The 21486-nt window shown below is 39.8% G+C and overlaps 1 protein-coding gene across 3 annotated transcripts in view; it reads left to right on the forward strand.

Moving 5' to 3' along the window:
- The window catches only part of arhgef3 (Rho guanine nucleotide exchange factor (GEF) 3), a 371767-nt gene that overhangs the window by 340878 nt on the left and 9403 nt on the right, over positions 1 to 21486 (forward strand). For all 3 annotated transcript variants that reach the window (XM_068051698.1, XM_068051700.1, XM_068051699.1), the window contains 6 exons: positions 3102 to 3209; positions 8462 to 8632; positions 11252 to 11314; positions 11924 to 12020; positions 12199 to 12275; positions 18336 to 18593. In XM_068051698.1, coding sequence (XP_067907799.1) covers positions 3102 to 3209; positions 8462 to 8632; positions 11252 to 11314; positions 11924 to 12020; positions 12199 to 12275; positions 18336 to 18593 — 774 coding nt within the window. The remainder of the gene's footprint in view (positions 1 to 3101; positions 3210 to 8461; positions 8633 to 11251; positions 11315 to 11923; positions 12021 to 12198; positions 12276 to 18335; positions 18594 to 21486) is intronic.

Below are 21486 nucleotides of genomic sequence, written 5' to 3' on the forward strand. Positions count from 1 at the left end.
TGTCCCTCTCTGCCTCTCTCTCACCCTCTCTCTCTCTGCCTCTCTCTCTCTGTCTCTCTCTCTCTCCGTCTCCCTCTCTCTCTCTGTCGCCCTCTCACTCTCTGTCGCCCTCTTCATTTCTAACTTTGTCACTCATCCCCCCCCCCCCCCTCCCTTCTCTGGTGTTGTGTCCCTCCCCCACCCCCTCCACGTTCCGTGCATTCCATTTAACCCTGCCCCCCCTTTCCATTTCATCTCTTCCCCCGCCACCCCGTTTGTTCTGTTTTTGTCCATCCCACCCCTCTCTCTGTGCCGTTCCTCACCACCCTGTCTCTCTCTGCCCCCTACCCCATGACCATTGCTGGCAGCAGGAATAGTGGTTTCCGAATTCTGGACAGATTCATAATTTTCCAGCGGGCTTTTTAAAAAAAAAAATCGGAACCTGCCGGCAAACCACAAAGCTGACCTGACGGGTGCTGGGAGCAGGGACAGCGGTTTCCAAACTTCGGACAGCTTCGTGGTTTCCTGGCGGGTTCCGATTCTATTTTTTAAAAGCCCACCGGAAAACCAGGAATCTGTCCGAAGTTTAGAAGCCGTTGTTCCTGCTCCCAGCACCTGTCAGGACAGCTTTGCGGTTTTCCAGTGGGTTCCGATTTTTTTTCTCTAAAAGTCCTCTCTCAGCACTTGTCAGCTGTGAATATGGAAAGGAGTGTAAATGAGCGTTAGATAATGATCTGAGCTTAGAAATTCCAATTCAGCTGTGAAACGGTCTGTCTGATTGTGTTTTTTAAAGCTGGTCTGGTTTGAAAGAAGAAGCCAATGGGAAATTTCTCATGCTTGAAATTTCCAGTCACAGACCTCAAAATGTTTTACCGTGGGACACTGGTGTCTGTGTACGGACACGTTGCAACCCCTGTGCACTGCTCTGACATGGTCAAGCTATACATAAACCAATGATTTTGCATTCACTTGAACAGAAGTTTGTGAATGAGTGGGTCTTTGAGCTTCATTGACTTTGTGAGAACTAATCTGACCTGTTTGCTTTTCCCAGGTTTGATATTGTTTTGGATAATTGGTACTAAAAGCTGATTTTAAAAAAATAGCAATATTGGATACTGGGGAAAGAATAATATGTGGGCAATTTGTAAGGCACTGCAGCATTAAGTAGCCTTAGAAACTTACTAAACATAACAGCAATATAATTCAAGGATGTTAATCAATACTGTCAGTCTTGGGCATTAAAACTCCATTACTTGTGCACATAATTTTTGATTTTGTGTCAAATCATTGGTGTTGAAATTTTATAACTGTACAGTCAATCAGATCCAAAGCATGCACTGCAGGCAGACCTAAAGCGACAATAGCACATCAGAAGAAATATTGAAACTTTCGGTCTGCCAATATATCTGCCATGTATCTCCATCTTAGGGTACCCTTTAATGTTGCTGGTTTAAAAAAAAATGTTCTGAAGCTGCAATTTATAAATTTCACCATTTCAGGTTTGTTGGCCTTTTCTATACATACATAAATTTTTGAAAGATGGCAATTAACTTTAAAATATTTGTCTTTAAACTTTGTTTTTGTCAACAAGAGCTATAATTAGTTTTGTTAAACAGAGTGACACTTACTGATCCTTTAATTCCACCTAGAAAAAAAACCTTGGAGGTAACCTTTCTGTAATTTGTCTGCAAACTGAGTTCATAGACGTGAAAGTCACTTGACAAATGTTCTGAAAAATAAGGTGCTAGAATCATTTATACTATTAAAAATGTAAATATGCATATTTGCCTGAGGAGCATTGTAGAGGTATATATTGTTGGCTGTATGTCTGATTAACATTATGAAAGCCTGGCTATTATCTATTGTTCAGTCAGCTGATAGCACAGGTTGTTAAGCAAGGTGTTTTTCCATAGGAGGATTATTCAGGGGCTTGAATCGAAGGTTTGATCAGAATATGAATGTAACTGCATTGACGTCAGAAGGCCTCAGAGTGCTGATACCAAGGAGAAGGTAATTGAGGACGAGGCTTTGGGAAACATTGAAGCATCTGAGGGGTAGTGAAAGCTGGTACATTGTCTAAGATATCTGCTGTTAGAGAAGGAAATATGGCAAGATTTTCAGGATTTTTTGCTGAAAAATGTTTCTAAAGATGAACATTTGTTAAGCTATGGTGCCTTTTTGGAAGTTCAAAGGCGAAACTGTTCATGTCTGAAAATATTGTAAGCAGCCTTTCACTACCATCTCCGATAAGATAGAAAGGGAAGTGTTTACTGATCCTGCAGACACCATAACACTGATGTAGATGGTCCCGAGAGGGGTGACAGAAAAGATGCACGTTGTTGGAATTTTGCTCGAGCAGCTGCATTGTGCTGTGTTGATCTCTACCTAATTGTGGATGCTACAGCAACACTGCCAAATATAGGACTGCAATCAGAGAATGATTCTTCTAGACGGACTGCTTGCATGCACTGAAACCCCAGAGCATCTACAGAGATTTGCTTCACGGGTCTGAGGAGGAGAAACAGAATTTTCTGTGGGCATCGATTCAGATACAGAGATGTTTATTCTGGGGTACTTTATGGAGGTTTTCGCAAATAATTTCTTGGGATTTTGTCTGCTGGACCTATTTCTTCTACAGCTTGGGGAATGGAGATTAAAAAATACAAGGTACATGTCCATTGAACTGGGAGAGATTAACCTCCTTGCATTGCATGCAGCTTTCCTACCTTTTGGAGCCTGCTAAATTTTAAATCATGTAATAAATTAGCACATTGATGCGAGTGTTTCTGAAAGTATGGTGCTTTTGTCTAATTAAAATTCCTTATGCACAGCAGAGCTGTTTGTCATCCAGACTGCTGGTTATTGATTAGTGTAAATTTACTCTGGGGACACAGCACAATATTATGTGAACATGAATTTTCCAATGTAAAATGATAATGTGTAAGGGTAAAAGACGCATTCTGTGGCCTCATGAGAAACAATAAACATCTCAGTGAGTTCTGTTCAGTCTCACTGGCGCAGGTATCATTATGCTTGGTTTAGCCCAACACTTTATCAGCTGGAACAAATGCAGAATGATTTTGACACATCCTTACCATATCCTTTTTGGTTTTTTTTTTTAGGAACCCAGTAACAAACGGGTGAAACCGCTTTCCCGAGTCACATCTTTAGCCAATCTCATTCCTCCTGTGAAGGCCACACCTCTGAAACGATTCAGCCAGACGTTACAGGTACGATCCCCTGGAGGGTTTTATTATCTACATAGAATGATAAGTGAGGCATTATAAAGGTGCACAGTGAGTTGAGTCGGTTTGCACTCCACTACATCTGCATGTACAAATCCAGCAAAGGATTACATTTGCTTTCATGTGTTTATCTCAAGCCAGCTGTTACTATATACCATTTATTATATTTGCCTAATCATACATCTATCTGTTGTCCATATATATATCTTATTAGAAAATGTCCCATATCCTATGAGATTAGGTAAGTATGCAAATGAATAATTTCAAGTTAACAGTGAACTTATCGTGTCAAAGGAGCAAAATTCCAGTGCCATTCTAGTATATGTTCTGATGTCAGCATGTAAAAAAAGAACTTTGCTCTCCCTAGAAAATCAGTGCCTGAATTTATTAAAGATGATGCTGTCAATTCAGCATTTTAAATTTCTTCAGAGTCTTGCACTCAAATTAACATACCAGGTTTTAATACTCTACTTTGCTGCTAAACTTCTGGTCTTGATATCTTCTTCTCTTCTGTGTTTCTTGGCACATGAATCAACCCATTTCTTCCATTACTTTTACATCGACATATAATCTGGGTTGTTCCTGTGACAAAAAAATCCCTTCTTATATAGACAAATGCAATGGGGACAGTGGCGAGAGAGAGGGTCACCTCCCAATAGGCATGAGCATCTCGCTGGATGTCGAACCAGTACTTGGTACCGACCAGTACTCTCATCTCTGCTCACTGAGGCTTGTCTTTATAGCATTTTATAAAACTACCTTAATCATTCATGCAACTTTAAAATATAAAATAGTGACCATCAGCAACATAGAGAAAGTTTATATATAAACATTAAAGATTACTAGTTGAAATATATATAATAAGGAATTTACTTTTTCATATCTGAAGGCTCACTGGGTAAATGCACTATGCCATGTTGCTCAGCTATAATGAGCAGAAAGGAACCAAGTCTATGAGCTGAGCTTTGTGGCATATTGGTGGAATCACTACAATTGGCTGCCTCTCTGAACTGGGGAGGGGAAAATTTCTGAGGACTTTTGTCCTGTGTCATCTGCTGCAAAACATATTCACAGGAGGGGCTGGATTTTGTTCCAGCTGGATGTTGGGGAGTGGGTGAACATTGCACTCTGATGGGTATGGTGGATGGGGGTCTGCGGGGAAGGGGTGAACCCTGCATTATGGTGTGCTGTTTGCTGGCTGGCAGCCTTTTAAAAATGGTGCCAGCACCTGCTCCTTCAACAGATGGCACAGTGAATGGTGTCGTCAAGGCCGCCCCGCCATGTGATTGTGGAGGGGGGAGCCGTCATCAATATGTAAAGTGGCTGCCCGCCCCGTAGACGCGGTGGCGCGGGTCCCATGGGGGACAGCCGCCATGTTCCACGCCCACAGCGGCGGGACTACAAAATCCAACCTGAGGTCATTAAATGAGAATAAAATGAACCTGAGTTGTGACCTCGCCTCCACCTGCATGGATTACATTGCTCATCTGCACTTGCTGATTAGACTTTGAATTGAGTGCGGGGCTGCTGAAAGCTGTGGAGCTGAATGCCAGCAATAGTAACAGGTGAGGGAGAGAGGTGTTAGGAAAGAGTTAGAAACAAATGTTGGAACTTGAATTTTTCAAAACGCCAAACGTTATATTGTAACACAAAGGCAAAATATTGCGGATGTTGGAAATGGTAACTATAAACACAACATGCTGGAAACGCTCAGCAGGCCAAGTAGTATCTGTGGAGAGAGAAACTGAGTTAAAATTTCAGGCCGGTGCACTTTGGCAGAAGCATTATATCGTGGTTGTTTTCCTGTTACAGTTATGGCAGGTGATCTGTTATTCCTCAGATAGGCTCAAAAACCGACATTGTCATTGGGACTTTTTAGGCTAAATTCTGGTACTTGGGCAGCAAATATGCTACATAAGGTTGAGTGTAGAAATTTGCAAGATGTTGAACTGCATCAAATCATTGTGTTAGCCCTTGTCTGAATTTTGTATGGTACAAAGCAAAGCCAGTAATGAAAAGATGATTACTTTGTAAATCCAAAGCAAGTCTTGCAAAGAAATCGGAGTAAATATTACAAATAAAACCTTATTGCTTTACGAAGGAATGAATGCTTCCATCCTGAGTACAAAACAGATGTTGTTTCTGACTCCCAGCAACAGTTGTCTCTGATGGCATTACTTGCAGTTTATATGGAATTAACATAAGCTGCATTTCCAGGACCCAGCCTAGCCTTTCTCATGCAGCGGTGGGACTGTATTCCTATGTGCAAAGTCCCACGTTTCCTCAGCAACGGTGCTACATTATTCACTTTCTTCCAAGACCTTTATTTAAGCATGCTGAAAATTTAATTAAAATACTCTCAATACCATAAAATGGAAATTTTCATAGTAAAATCTTAATTAATTTTGTGAAGGAACTCATGTGAGTTTATTTTTACATGGTATAATTAGATGAGATTGTGGACTTTGTGTTAACTGCATTGGGCAGTGTATGGTAGGATCAGTGACCATCATGGCGTTGTAGCCCAGTTCGAGTCAGCACTTTCAGATAAGGTGAGAAGAGAAAGCTAGAGTACCACACAGACATTAACGCTTGGTCGTCCTTTCCAGGAACACATGTGCAGCCATGATGTGATAAAGAATTTTGTCATTGGTTGAAAGCAAAATAAGGGTCTGTTGTGTTTCTTTCTCTGCTATGCTCCACATATTGTATTAGTAATAGGCCTTGCCAGGAGAGGCGGGGAAGGGAGGTTACTAATTTACTTTGGTTAGTGTTTGATCCAGAAGGTAGGGAAATAGCGTGACTGCACTGAGATTCTTCCATTCCCTGGGGGTGATAAATGTCTTCCCAGAATTTATGTGTGAAAAGTTTCTGAAAGAGGACTGCATTAGTTCCAGTTGTGCTGAGCGTGAAAGCAAATTATACTTTGGCTAGACTTAAAGCTGTGCTTGGACCCTGTCTACTGCTACAAGTATATTTGTACAGCTGTTGTGGGACTTTATTACTTGCAGCACTTAACCTGCAGGAACTTGAATATAAAGACTGTTTTCAAACACAAATATTTCTAATTTCCCTTGGAGGGTCACTTTCACAGTAATGGGAGTAAGCTACACTGCCATTCACCAATTTTGTGAAAAAAGCTAAAAGGCCAGGGAAACTGTAGAATGGCTTTCAATTTCAGACCCTGCTTGCTATAATAAAAAGTGGAAGTGATGGCAGTCACTGAGCCTGTATTTCCTCCTATCAATAAAAATGCAATAAAATATGGTCAGAGAAAACTGGTTTGTACCTTGGTGCTGACAGCAATTTTTGAATGTATACATTGCACTTTAGCTCCTGACTTTAAAAGCTTGCATACGACAAGGTAGCAGAAGTTTTTCCAAGTTTCCATTGATTACAGTAATATTTAAGGTCAGGCCTTTATAGTTGATATCTGGTAAACATAAAAGTGCTACTGTCATTCCTTTGAAATGCTCTCGGGCAGTTTGGTGGAGCTGTAGTTGCTTGTCCATGGAGTGAAATACCATTCCTCACACAATGACTTTCTAATCTGTGTGACAATCTACCAGTGACATGCCAGGCACATCCCTAAAATGAAAAAAATAAGTTACAGTGCTTGTATCCCCAAGCTGCTCTTTAGCACCTTCTAGTGGTTATTCATAGAGTTCCATGATGGAGGCCTTGGGAGTAAGGCTTCCTACCTCTCAAGATTGCCTTGCAGGGAATGAATTGGAAAAAATACCTAGTGTTCACTTTAAAAAAAAAACCTTTTGTTGCCCTGAATGGAAATATTAAGAACAAATCCTTTAGTAAATAGCAGCTGACAAATTGAAATATTTTTGACTCTTTGTAATCTGTTTAATGAATTCATAACTTGTTAAAGAGGTGCTGCATTCACAAAAAGGTGATTGGAACGTTTTCTGCTTGTTATCGAATACTTAACGTAAAGTTAATTTCATTGAAACACATCATTGAGTCACTGTCACTTGACGTTATTGTGAGTTTTAATGAAGACTGTTCCTTTTTTAAGAAAATGTGCAAAATGGCCTGGTAAGCTTTTTGGGATGTCTGTTAGTACTGTTCATTCAGCATCACTCTTTCACATATTCTCCTGATTCACTTGCTGTGCTTAAATCAAAGATAAAAACAAATACATAGTCTCTGAGGCTGCATTTACACTACGACCTTGCACCAATGCTAAAAAGACTGCAGCAGTCTTACTCCTCATTGGTCCAGAGGCAAGTCAGCTTCTTTAGTTTAGTTTAGAGATACAGCACTGAAACAGGCCCTTCGGCCCACCGAGTCTATGCCGATCATCAACCACCCATTTACACTATGCTACACTAATCCTACACTAATTCCATATTCCTACCACATCCCCACCTGTTCCTATATTTCCCTACCACCTACCTATACTAGGGGGCAATTTATAATGGCCAATTTACCTATCAACCAGCAAGTCTTTGGCATGTGGGAGGAAACCAGAGCACCCGGAGGAAACCCACGCAGACACAGGGAGAACTTGCAAACTCCACACAGGCAGTACCCAGAATTGAACCCAGGTCGCTGGAGCTGTGAGGCTGCGGTGCTAACCACTGCGCCACTGTGCTGCCCTGTGCTTCTGACTCTGGATTTATATTATCACTGCTTAGAAATGATATGAAGCAAAGTTAGTGCTGCAGTTGTACTGTAAATGCAACCTGAAATAAATGTAGCAAATGTACACTGATCAGTGAAATAATAGTTCATTACAGGGTTAAGGGCTTCTCATGGATGCAAGTTTCCATCACCAAGGGCTTTATTTTATACATGTGGCAAAAGTTTTACATTATTTGAGTTTCAGCATTTTTTTGCATTGTGCTGAAAAGCTGTCTTACCATATATTCTTATGTATTAACTGGACTGGGGCTAATTAAATCCTGTTCCCGTGTATAACATTACTGACTAACTGGCAGAATCATCATTTGTTCATGGTACTATGGGACTAGTCATTATTGCAAGACGTTAAAGCAAGTCGGTTTCATATGGTATAGCGATCTTCTGAGCAAAGGTACGCTTTAAACCGAAGGTGTCAAATTGCAATTTCTCTTGTGTGTTGCAGGTTGTAAAACAGTTTTCCATTACACTGACATTTGCAGCAAATCATTCAGTTACAGTTATGTAACTCCCTACTTCAACTGCCTCAGTGTTTTTGTGTACCAAATCTGTAGCAATTCTTTCCTCTCGCTTTGTTCTAGCGTTCCATTAGCTTCCGAAGTGACAGCCGACCTGAAATTTTCACCCCAAGACCCTCTTCTAGACATGGGCCCCCTGCTATTGCAAAGCGTCGAGATAGCAAACTCTGGAGTGAAACATTTGACATTCGTGTCAATCAAATGCTCACCGCTAAGGAAATCAAAAGGCAAGAGGTAAGAATGCAGCCCAGCTTTATTCTTTCTCAAAAATAGAATAATAGAGTCATTTAATCAATGACAGGCTTCACTTCTAGTAATGTCTGTCCCCTGGCTTGGAAATGTGATTTCTGACTCCAAACATTCACATCTTTGTCTTAGTAGATTAGGAGTGAGAGTGCAAGCAAGTTGAAACTTTTTTGTTACAGAGATAAACACTAAAGATTGTCTTAAATTGTTCTGCCAATAGCAGAGAAACCTGTGATTTGTTTATCACATTGCACAATTGTTTACATGATACTTTATTTGGTGAATATGTTTTATTTTTAAAATTACTATTGCACAATTACAGGGATGTAATTGACTTGTCAAAATTGTAGAGGACCAAGTATTTTGTTACTGAGCAGCAAAAAAATCTTTATTAATGCTTCCCGTAATAGCTGTATAATTGATACGTAATTTAAAAAAAATAGCCATTCCTATATAATTGGACAATAGCTCCTTAATTGAGAAGGGCTTTTATAATAATCTGTCAACCTCTCAATATAGGGAACCCTCCCACTGAAATAATATCGCTATTGTAGTCTTTCATTTGTGAGAGACTAAAATGTTTTGGATTATTTAATTTTTTTAATTCTTTCCAATTTGGGTAACATTTAATCTATCCTCTCTCACATAATAGTTAATAATATTACGAGAGGCGCAAATGTAAGGAATATACCTGTGACACCAAAGTGGCTGGACATTATTGGTCTTAGTGAAAACATTGGCAAGTGGTTGCAATAATATAAAAGAATTTTCTAATCATAGCATTTATATTTATAGTAAAAGCAGATTTTTAAATGTTTGTTATCATCAATTAGTGATTGTGTGAAACTAATTTACGCATCAGCACTGAAGCACTGATATAACTTTTTAGAATATACGGTCAAGTTGGAAAGATCCTTGATACAACAGTTTCTCAATGGGATTGGAAATATGCAGTTGTGAACTTGTACACAAGAAGGTCCCCCAGCCAATACCTCAGGGCAACTAAGAATGGGAAATAGATGTGATCTTTCCACCATCATCCATATCCTAAGAACAAAAAAGAACTGATACAAGAATGCACTGATGTCTGAAAATTGTTTCTTAACATGCGGATTTGGGTGATATGTTGCCTAAATCTACTAAAATGAAAATTAAGACAGTTTTGGACCTAAAATATGTGTTATTCGTGCTGAGTACAAATGACTGGGAATGACCAAAGATCCTTTAACTTTGGAAGGAAACATATTTGGTCTTGATTTTCAAGAATTCAGATATTAGTCGAATTCATATTGTAATGCTCATTGGTATTCTGGGATCTGGACCAGAGTTGTGGTATTTAGCTGCTAAAGTAGCCTGTACCTTTAAGGTCACTGATCTAAATATTGTAGCTTCTTATAACAGTCTGTCGTTAATCAGATGATAATTGTAACTTCTTGTAATTTCATGTGTCAAGTTTATTTCTTTGCTGTTTTTTTAAAAAGAAGCTTGTTTTACAAATGGATTGCACCTGCAGTTAAACTAAGGGGAGAACAAAATTATGAAGGGGTTCAGTAGGATGGCTGGAAGAAACCCTTTACTACTCATGAATGAGTCCAAAACAAGGGAGTATAAATATAAGATAGCCACTAACAGATCAAATGAAGAACTTAGGAGCTATTATTTACACAGCGAGCGGTGAGAATGTCAAACTTGCTGTTGAAGGTAACAGTGATGCATTTAAGGGGAGGTTTGATGCATACTTGAGGGAGAAGGGAATAGAGGGATATGGGAGCAGGGTTGGAAAGATAATTGGAGTAATCAGAGGCTCATGTGTGTAAACAATGACATAGACCATTTCAGTAGAATGGTGTTTACGTGCTGAAGATTCTATCTATGTAATTCTCTGTAAGCTGTAACAGAACGACATGTGGACTCTGGCAGGTGTGCTAGATGCAAAAATGTTTGGTAAGTTGCCTGTGGCGTTGCCCACGGTTGGATCTTTTTTTATATGCAAGATGGCAATGGAATTCGGGAAAGACTTCAAAAATGTCTCCACAGCAATGCCTTCTGGCCAAAGGCCACAACTGAATTGTTAACTAGCAAATGTTACATAGAGGATTTGCAATCTACATGTTCTTATAGACAGGTTAGATACTAAATGTAACATAAAAATGTGACCAAAAAACATGATAACAGAAAACTGGGTAGGAAGTACATGTAAGATGTTTAATAATGTATTATAGGAGTCTGTATATGAATGGCACATGGCTTCTCTCATATGTAACATGCCCAGGAATTTAAAACAGATTTTTGAGATATATAGCCTCTGCACATAATTTAGGAAGACGTTAAAATTACAAGTTGTCTTCTCTTCACAATTTTGTTCAGAAAATATGCACCTTTCCCACAACTCCACGATATTTTGAAAATATTTATAAGAAAACAGTTCAGGGAAAGTAACAAACATTGGGAATAACACTTTTGCCTCTGAGAGATTAGAATGAAGGCTTGAAATTGGGTCAGCCAAAAAGATCGTGTCACCTGAATCGCATTGCGCACGTCACTGATGTCATTTCGATCAATTCTTCTCCAATTAAATGATTCAGTTACTAAATCTTTCTTTTGCAGGCAATTTTTGAACTTTCCCAGGGAGAACAAGTTTTAATTGAAGACTTGAAGCTAGCAAAAAAGGTAATATAAGCTCTATTTCCAGTTGTCAGATAAAAATGTTTTTGGAATTTTCCATATCTTTTTAATCCTGTTATAATTGAATAATCATATTTTGAACCTTATTGGCTTTAGATATGTCTTTCTTTGCAATTGAATTTATCTTTTAATTAAATGTCTACCACATGTTCATATTTCTATTTCAGAGTCAGTGCCATTAGTCACATAATATACCCCAATCCATTTTATTTTGGAAGATGTGAATCAGTTTTTACCGAGTAAGCATTCTGCTGCAACAGTGCACTGTGCTGTGGGAATATTGGCCTCAGGTGCCAGCAACTCTTAAATCTCCTTGAATTAATTGGAGCATCACTGAATTCGTTTTTGTTTTAAGCTGTTTTTACACAGGAGCTAAATTTCATTAAAATAAACTCATTTGTGGAATTAATCTGATAAATACTACTTACAAAATTGCAACTGTCAAAAAGACATTGTGATCTCAGAGGTGTCTGTCAGAAAGATGACAATAAAGGAACAAGTCAAATATGTGTTGAAACATGCTGTGGGCAAAATGCACTTTTTAAATGGCAAAATATGGACCATTAAATGTACAATGTTGTCTCTCTGATATAGGCTTATCACGATCCAATGCTCAAACTCTCCATTATGACTGAACAGGAGCTGAATCAGATATTTGGAACACTGGATTCCCTTATTCCTTTGCATGAAGGTATGACTTTCCTCTTAGATTGAACAGAAGTTAAGTCAAGGCTGCCACAAATGTAATAAAGAACTTAATGGTTCACATGAAACAATGTCAGATTTCTGTAAACGTTTACATACTTCATCTTGAGGAAAATATTTTTGCTTTTACATTACCCTTACATTTCTTCATAATTTTTGGTCAGATCTTCTAAGCAGACTCCGAGAAGCCAGGAAACCAGATGGGACAACAGAGCATGTTGGCCACATCCTTGTAGGCTGGGTAAGAAACTGTTACAGCCTTTTTATTTTTATCTGCTTTTATGATTTGATTCATTAGTATGTTTGTGCCATCAGTTCCCAAAGTGCAGTCTCGCACAGGTCGCAAAATCCAGATAGCATACAGATCCAGTTTGTTTTTTTTAAATAAAGGATCCTCCCAACAGCTATCTATAACAAATCCAGCAGCTTTGAATTGGGGCTGCTAACAGCTGAGCCAGATCCAAGTTTCAACAGCACAAAGGTCACATTGACACCAAAATGAAAGGGCTAACGTTTACCTGAAAGAATATATATCCCTTTTAAATATGCATACAGTGGAATGAATTAATTAACATTTTTCAAACATTATCACCTTCCCTGTACTTGACACAAAGATTCAGGTAACCACTACCGTATGTCTGTGTATACTCACATGATGATGTTTCTTCAAATATCACATTTTATATAAAATTTACTTAATCAAACTTCTCCTTACTGGATTTCAGTTTCTTTGGTAGTAGAGTTAAAAATAAATCTTCATGTTTGAATACTAACTGTTTTAAAATAAACTGCTCATGGGGAAGATTAACATCTCAGTCATACATAACAATGCTGATGAATAGTTAGGAACATGGGAACAGGAATAGGCTATTTATCCCCTCAAGTTTGTTCTGCCATTCAGTGAGATCATGGCTGATTTATTTATTTATTTAGAGATACAGCACTGAAACAGGCCCTTCGGCCCACCAACAACCGGTCTGTGCCGACCAACAACCACCCATTTATACTAACCCTACAGTAATCCCATATTCCCTACCACCTACCTACACTAGGGGCAATTTACAATGGCCAATTTACCTATCAACCTGCAAGTCTTTGGCTGTGGGAGGAAACCGGAGCACCCGGCGGAAACCCACGCAGTCACAGGGAGAACTTGCAAACTCCGCACAGGCAGTACCCAGAATCGAACCCGGGTCCCTGGAGCTGTGAGGCTGCGGTGCTAACCACTGTGCCGCCAAACTTCATCAAATGCCCTTTGAAAGTCCATGCTCACAACATCAATCACATTACCAAACCCTCTCCATTATTGCTTCTAATTTCCCCCTTTGTGATTTGAGTGAAGAACCTCACTCTGTCTCCCCTTGTTACCCAGTCACCAACCAGTGGGAACAATCTTTCACCATTTACCCTCTCAAAACCTTTCACAATTTTGAAAACCCTTGAACCTTCTCTGTTCGATTGGAGAAAAGGCCAATTTTGAGCCTTTGTTCCCAAATTGTAACTCCTTCCCCAGTCATTCTAGTCAATTTTCAGTCTTTCCTTCCTAACACTCCAATATGCTTCCCATCATAGGGCACCCAATGCGCCAATGGTGCCTTGTATAAATTCATGTCACATTCTTACTTTGGCTAAAGGGTAAAACAAAAGACGCAGTGGTAATAGATGTCTTTGTAGGTCTGGCAACAGTTAATTTTAAAATTCTCATCTTTGTATTCAAATCTCTCCATTGCCCTTCCTTTTCTCTGTAACCTGTTCCCACCCTACAACCCTCCGAGATATCGACCCTCCTCCAATTCTGGCCTCTTGCACATTCCTAACTTTAATCACTCCACCATTGGAGTGCCCCCAATCTCAACTTCCGTCCCTAAACCTCTCCACCTCTCTCTCCTCCTTTCAGATGATCCTTAAAACCTACCTTTGACCAAACATTTGGCCACATGTCCTAATATCACATGTCCTAATACCTCCTTTGTGGCTCGGTGTGAGATTTTGTTCGATAATGCTCCCATGAAGCACCAGGGAATGTTTTACTATACAATATAGGGCAAAAGCTCAAAAGGAGTAGAGGAGCAAAGCTTTAAGGGTTGGTGCATCTTTAACAACTGGAGAAACAGTTATATGGGAACCAAAGTTTCAACCAGAAAGTAAAAGTAAAACTTCATTTCTCTGCACCTATTTGTGCAATCGTCCAGCTTGTTGATCAGATTCTGGAAACTCCTGAGACTTCTCTCCTGGTTTGCTGTGCCACAGTCCTGGGAACCTGTCACCTGGGAAAGGAGGCAGCTGATTAAAGTCTTGCCAATGAGCCGCATGTTGCAGCTGGACAGCACAATATCGATCTGTGACCTAACTCCATATACCTGCCTTTGCCCCATATCCCTTAATACCTTTTGGTTAACATAAATCTTAGTTAGAAATTAACAATTAATCAAGCCATTTGCAGAAGAGAATACCAAACTTTTACCACAATTGTGTGTAGAAGTGTTTCCCAGCTTCACCCCTGAAAGGTCTGGCTCTAATTTTTAGACTACGCTGCCAATCCTAGACTCCCCAACAAATAGTTTCTCTCTATCTACCCTATCTTTCCCTTTTGTTCTCCTGGGAAGCTGGAGATGGTTACTCTTTTGCCATTTTACAAACCTCTCTTTAGAACTACCAGTTTGATTCACAGTTAAATTCAATATAGATTCACATAGAGTTAGAAATAGGGTCACTTTAGAAATAGGCAAGTATGAAGTTGAAGAAGACCTATGACTATTGATAGACTTGACATTCTACATGTCCAACAGATGTGCAGCAGCAATCAGCAAACCCAATTGAATGTTGAACTATATGGGTAAAACAGTAGAATGATAGTTGGAGAAGGTTGTGATCAAACTGTGCAGTGCTGTAGCCGTACTTGCGAAGAAACCAAGGGGACCCTCAAGTGCAGGCAGCTGTGCAAAGAAGAGCCACAAGGCTAATCCCTAGTGTAAAAGATCTGAGTTATGATTAATGATGAGCAAAAAATAGGCTTTTCAGTTTGAAAAGGATGTATCTGAGATATCATCTCGTAAAATAGTTAAGGGAATAGAAAAGGTAAATCTGAAATATTGTAAATTAAAACGCAAGTGTTGAACAAACTAGTAAAGGATAAATTCCGGAAGTTCTTTTCCACACATTGATCAATATTTGGAATAGAGTAGTGATTTTACAACCAAGAGTGAATAGAGAGAAGCTTTGCCTATTGCACGCTATTGGAATCATGATCCTCCTCCATCTGATGACATGTTCCTGTAGAAATGAATTAAACATGGTCCCTCTGATGGCGCCCATGATTTTACTTTTCATGGGTGCTGAAAACTGGGGGTGGAGGTGCAGAAATGACTGGGTTGTTTCTGATAGTCATCGATTGAAGATCAGTGACTGCACAGGCAGTAAGACAGTGGAAGCAATTCTTGGGACTTGTTGGTCACTGCTACAGTCCATTCTTCTGGAGCATTTGCCGCAATGTAAATGTACTTAAAGATTACGGTCCCATGGAGAAACTGGTACTATTTCTCATGCCTATGTCATCAGAAATTTTAACATTTCAAGAAATAGTAGCACTCCCATTTATGTGTTTACAATGAGTTTTCCGGATCAGTGATTAGTCACTTTTGAAGATGTGTAAAATCAACAGGACTTGGATTGATGTGTATGTGCCAGCACAATTAAACCTGGTCATGGAAGAATGGAGAGCAGCGCATCCCAGTTGTGACCATGTATTAACTATAAATATGCCCATTGTTTCAGATGACTTTGAAGTGAATTAATCCATTGAAAATAGTGTGCTTCTTTGGCTGGTCTTTTAAACAAGCTGCTGGTTCTGAGAAGCCTTCCGTGGTGATAGGTCATTATGAATAGGAAAAGCAAAAGATTTGGCACTGTGCTGGAAATCATCACCAGCTTTAAAAAGCAAATATGAAGCCCTAATCTTAAAATTGATAGTAAACTGAATAGACTATCCATCCAAGGCTATCTGACAAGAGCTGAAACAGGATTATGGGCGTAATTCAAGAACAAAGAACTGTCAATGCTGGAAACCTTAAAAATAAACAGAAATGCTGGAAATACTCAGTAGGTCTGGCAACATCTGTGGTGAGAGAAACAGTCAATGGGCAGGATTCTCAAGGGCCCACATAGGTGGGTCCAGAGACGAGGGGTGAGGATTTGGTCCAAAAGTGGGAGGGATATCCCATCGGGCCGGTTCCCCGGCATTCCTGCCTCCACGGGATTCTGCAGGAGGTGGGGTGACTGCAGGACTGGTTATCCGGACAGTGCAGCAGGTAGCCAATTAAGCCCCTTGATTAATTGGTACCTGTCGAGCTGGGAGGCCGTGCATGAAATGATGGCGGCCTCCCAGCAGCAGGCCAGGTAGACATTGGAGCCGAAGGCACCATTCAATGAGGATGGCACAGCGCTAATAAATGGCTGCAACCATGGCAATGCCCTTTACTGTGGGGTCTTTCCCCCTCCTGTCTGATGGCCCTAACCCTTTGGCCCGTCTAATATCCCCCATTTGTGGCTGCCACCCTTGTGCCTCCCTATCTACTTCAGCAGCTCCCAAATCTGACAGTGGGGCTGCCGATCAGTTAGTGCTGGATGGCCTCCTATTGACCCTCCAGACTCGGGTGCCTGCCCACCGTCCTTAATTGGTCAGGACTCTGTCCTCCAAAATCTCCCTCGGGGTCCTACCGCCATCATTTCCATGTTCCTGACCCGCATTTCATCCCGAGCGGGATCAGGACCCGGGAACGAAAATTCCTCCCAGTGTTTCAAGTTGATGTCCCCTCATCAGCTTCATTGAGCTTAACTCTGTTTCTCTCTCCACTGATGCTGCCAGACCTGCTGAGTATTTCCATCATTTCCCATCATGCTGTTATGGGTGGAATTTATTGCCCAGCCAGCTAGCAGCCAATTAATGCTGCAGCTGGGCAGCATCAGGATCCTCCCTTTCACCAAATTTGCCTAACTCCTAATTTGCATTTCTGTGACCACAGATTGCTTGCAGACTTTCTTCAAAGCACAAGATAAAAAGTAATTCCTAGGTCCTTACTAAGGACTGAATCTCCTTCCCCAACTGACCCCCCGAACCCCCATTTATATTGCAGAGCTGTTAGTTCTACTTTTTACCACAAGCATAAATGTTTCTGTAATAGTCTTGGATATCAATGTGGTGAACCCTGCCCCATTTGCATTGCAGAATGGATTCCACAACACCAATTGTGCCAGTTGTAATATAAAGTATTCTGGCTTTAAGTTGTTTTTGCTTTGTAGTCAGCAATGAATTAATTAATAAAAGCAAAATACTGCGGATGCTGGAAATCTGAAACAAAAACAAGAAATGCTGGAATCACTCAGCAGGTCTGGCAGCATCTGTAGAAAGAGAAGCAGAGTTAACGTTTCGGGTCAGTGACCCTTCTTCGGAATTAATTAATGCTGCAGTGCAGCATTCTTGTAAAATCCCTGAATGCAGTGCCATTCTGTATCTATTCATAGTTTTGCACTGCTGAATACATTTTCATTATATTTTGCTGAACATTGCGTTGCACATCTGGTTAGTTCTTGTCCTTAACTTTCAAGTGAAGGACATTTTGAAAAATTGAGGGTGCTCCTTGTAGAATCAATTGGAACTCCGCCTCAGATGTAAACAAAGATACAATATTCATTTTGCAATTCTGTTTTAGATTGTATAATAAGAATTTTTTTTCAACCTGAAATCTCTGAAACGCAACCACAGACTTCCTGGATACATGTAGAAATTACAGTAGTTTTAAGAGATGCTGTGTCGGCCAAACTGAGCTGTCTGAAACCCGGCTCTAAGTCTTTAGATCTGAAATAATGATTTTCAAATCAAAAAATATGACCGACTCTGCTGTTGAAATAATGGATGGTTATGATAACCTGTTGGCAGGATCAGCTTGACATGTCTCTATTTTCAATTCAATTGTTTTTACTCATTTGAATTCCATAGTAGATCTGTGAATTAAGTGAATAAAAAATAGAAAATGTTGGAAACCCCAGCAAGTCAGTCAGCATCTGAGAGAAAGGACAGAACTTCTCGAGGGTACATACAGGAATTGTTATAACTTGTCTCTTCTCTTCCATGCTCACTGTGAGCTACTGCATATTTCCAACATTTACTGTTTGTTTATATTTTAGATTTCCAGCATTTGCAGTTTTCGTTATTTTACAGTGATTCAGTGACTCTGCTGTGCCATGATTCTGAAGCACACTTATCTGACCTGTATTTTAAATCATATTTATTTTTTCCCTTTAGCTCCCTTGCTTGAATTCCTATGATAGTTACTGCAGCAACCAGGTGGCAGCCAAGGCCCTTTTGGATCACAAGAAACAAGATCATCGAGTCCATGACTTCCTACAACGTTGTTTAGAGTCTCCTTTTAGTCGCAAGCTGGATCTCTGGAATTTTCTGGATATTCCACGAAGTCGACTGGTGAAGTACCCTCTTCTCTTAAAAGAGATCCTCAGGCATACTCCGAATGACCACCCAGATAAGCAGCACTTGGAAGAAGCAGTAAGTGACAAAAGAGAATTAATTTTAATGTTGTGGCCTTCTGCCATTTGTACAGAAGTGACTCCAGAATGGTTGAGCTGTAAAATAAAGACAGTGCTCTGCAGAGGTCCATGCAGCTCAAATGGTTGAGCTTGAGTCCCAGCCAGAATGTCAAAATCTTAAATCCCAGGGATTCTACTCCCACTTTTATTCAATTGTCAAGTTTCATGAGCGATTCTACACACAGCGCAAAAACTAATGGAGGATTGCATGTGTAGGCAAGGTACAATGAAGCTTGTCCAATTTACCTCGATGGGGGAGGGGAGAGGGCAGTGCATTTTGTCTCATGTTGCCAAAGTTGTCCTGGAAACTCGAGAAACTCTCCTGTAAGCAGAGGCTTCCAGGTGGGAAAATCGGTTTCTCAGGACATTGACATTGACAGAGTTGTTAAATCTGGGTTCATCAAACAGAAAATGCCTCCAAACCCCTCCCTCTCACCCCTGACAGTAGATTCTTTGCCTCTAGATTTGACACTATGGCCTCGAATTTCCTTGAATTGTCTTTCACTAAACGTTATCTTTTTAAAATTGTTACATCTGCAGTGGCATCCAAAGGGAAATAAACACAACTTTCCTGGATCTGCACAGTTGCACAACAATTGGTGCAGACATTGGTCTAAAACGTATCACTGTGGCGCATCCCTCTTGAGCCTTGCATCATGGATCAGATGCCTCCATCTCCTGTGATCCTCGATTCTCCTTGTGGCGGGGAAGGTCCCTATAAAACTGGGTACAAATAAACCATAAGTAAACTCCTGTGCAGCCTTGTAAAAGCACTGTTCCGCAGTGCAAGCGGGTAAAACTGAAAGACCACTTGGCTCATTCATTTCTTTTTCAAATTACTTCACTGCATGACTTACCAACTTTTTATGTTTGGACAGAATTATGAATGCTGAAGTGCCATCTGTGCCCAGGGGGCAGCAGAGCATGGCACAAACCAGACACAAACTTATAAAACATTTCAAATCCTCTTGCAGTAGTGGAAATATGGTTTCAGCAATCTCCATTTAAAGAAACTGGTCAGGGGAATGGTAGCACAGTGGTAATGTTACTGGGCTAGTAATCCAGAGGCCCAGACATGAGTTTAAATCCTACTATGGCAGCTGGAGGAATTAAAAAATTCAATTAATTAATAAATCTGAAATAAAATGCTGGTCTCATTAATAATGATTATGAAACGACTGGATTGTTGTAAAAGCCCATCTGGCTCACTAATGTCCTTCAAGGGAGGAAATTTGCCATCCTTACCTGGTGGCCTATGTGTGATCCCAGACGCACACCAATGTGGTTGACTCTTAACTGCCCTCTGAAATGGCCTAGCAAGCCACTCAATTGTAGGTGGCTCACCACCACTTGGTCAAGGGAAATTAGTGATTAGCAATAAATAACCAGCGATGCTCACATTCCAAGAACAAATAAAAAAAAATAATAATATTGAGGTTGAAGGTCTACTTTGCACTGTCAGGAAATCGATTCATCTTTCTGTAATCGTGAGTGCTCCCATGTTGCAGTTTATTCGTTAATTCCTGTTCACATCCTTACTCTGATTTATACATTGTTGCTGTACAGAGACTTTCAATGATGACGTATTTGACGCTGTGTCAAATTGAATCTACCTGCTTATTTCTTCAAATTTACATATTAATGCAAAAACCTCTTTAGCTCAAGTAATTAATCAGCCCACTGATTCCTGATGATGAAAGAATGTTTTGAAGCTTTCTTAAAAAAAAAAGCAATCTTTCCAAATGACATTCACTGATGATTTACATAATGACAATCGCAATGTATGAAAAACAAATGTACATTATTGGTCTTTTGTTAATGACACTTTTCAAATACTGTTGCATCATAAGTTTTATAAATTGAAATAAAATGTCTTTGTATTTCCTTATGTGGATTTTAGTTGAAAAAAGTGACCTGAAAATAGAGATTTGTATAAGCCTCTTCTCTCCACCCATCGTTGTTTGATGAAATCTCAATCGAATTAAAGATTATTCAGTTACCAGCTATTTCTCTTGTAATAAGGCCACTTAATGGATACTGCCAAAGCTACTAGATTGCATTAAAAATATTGGACAACAACAATGAGATATAAACCAGATTAGTCTTTTAATTAAACTAGCTTTGACATTTGAAAAGTTGCTAGTGGATAAGGTTCCACCAGGCAACCAGATACACTCCATTGCCATTTGGCAACTGGTATTAAGTTTCACTGGCTGACGACAAGCGCATCACTATTAAACACCTAATATAACATTTTTATTGGTATTTTCATGCCGAAATTATGCTTTAGTTCTTAAGTTTTGCAAGGGGATTTTAATGTTTTCGCAACACTTGAACTTCCAAACCCCTTCATCCTTAATTAAATGTTGAAAGAAATATTATTTACAACATTTTTACCTTTTGGTGTTACCAAGAAAATACGCAATCTTTTCCAGCATGCCTTTGGTTCAAACATTGTATGTATGAAACTCTATTTACCCTCAGATTTGAATTTTAATGCCCCTCTTAGTGCAAGGCTAAGAACACTAATGCCTGGATTCAAAGGAAAGCGTGGACTAGCAGACACTATAAGCACACAGCAAGGCACATGTTTAACCACTAGCTCAATGAAAGACAAGTGCAGCGATTGGTCTGATGCAGCTGTTGGCTGTGCACAGTGGTCTGACCTTCAAGGAAAATAAATCCCAAAGTTGCAACTTAGAGAAATGGCGACACATGGCAGCCATTTAAACAGTACAGTAAGTTCAAAATGGTTGTGTAGGGTGACTGCGTGCCCACTTGAGGATTTAACACCAATTGAAAACCTTTACATGCGGTTTTTCTAACCTCAGATGGAAAAACTTTGCAGCTGA

The sequence above is a fragment of the Heterodontus francisci genome, chromosome 19, assembly GCF_036365525.1.
Source record: "Heterodontus francisci isolate sHetFra1 chromosome 19, sHetFra1.hap1, whole genome shotgun sequence".
NCBI classification, from domain to species: Eukaryota; Metazoa; Chordata; class Chondrichthyes; order Heterodontiformes; family Heterodontidae; genus Heterodontus; species Heterodontus francisci.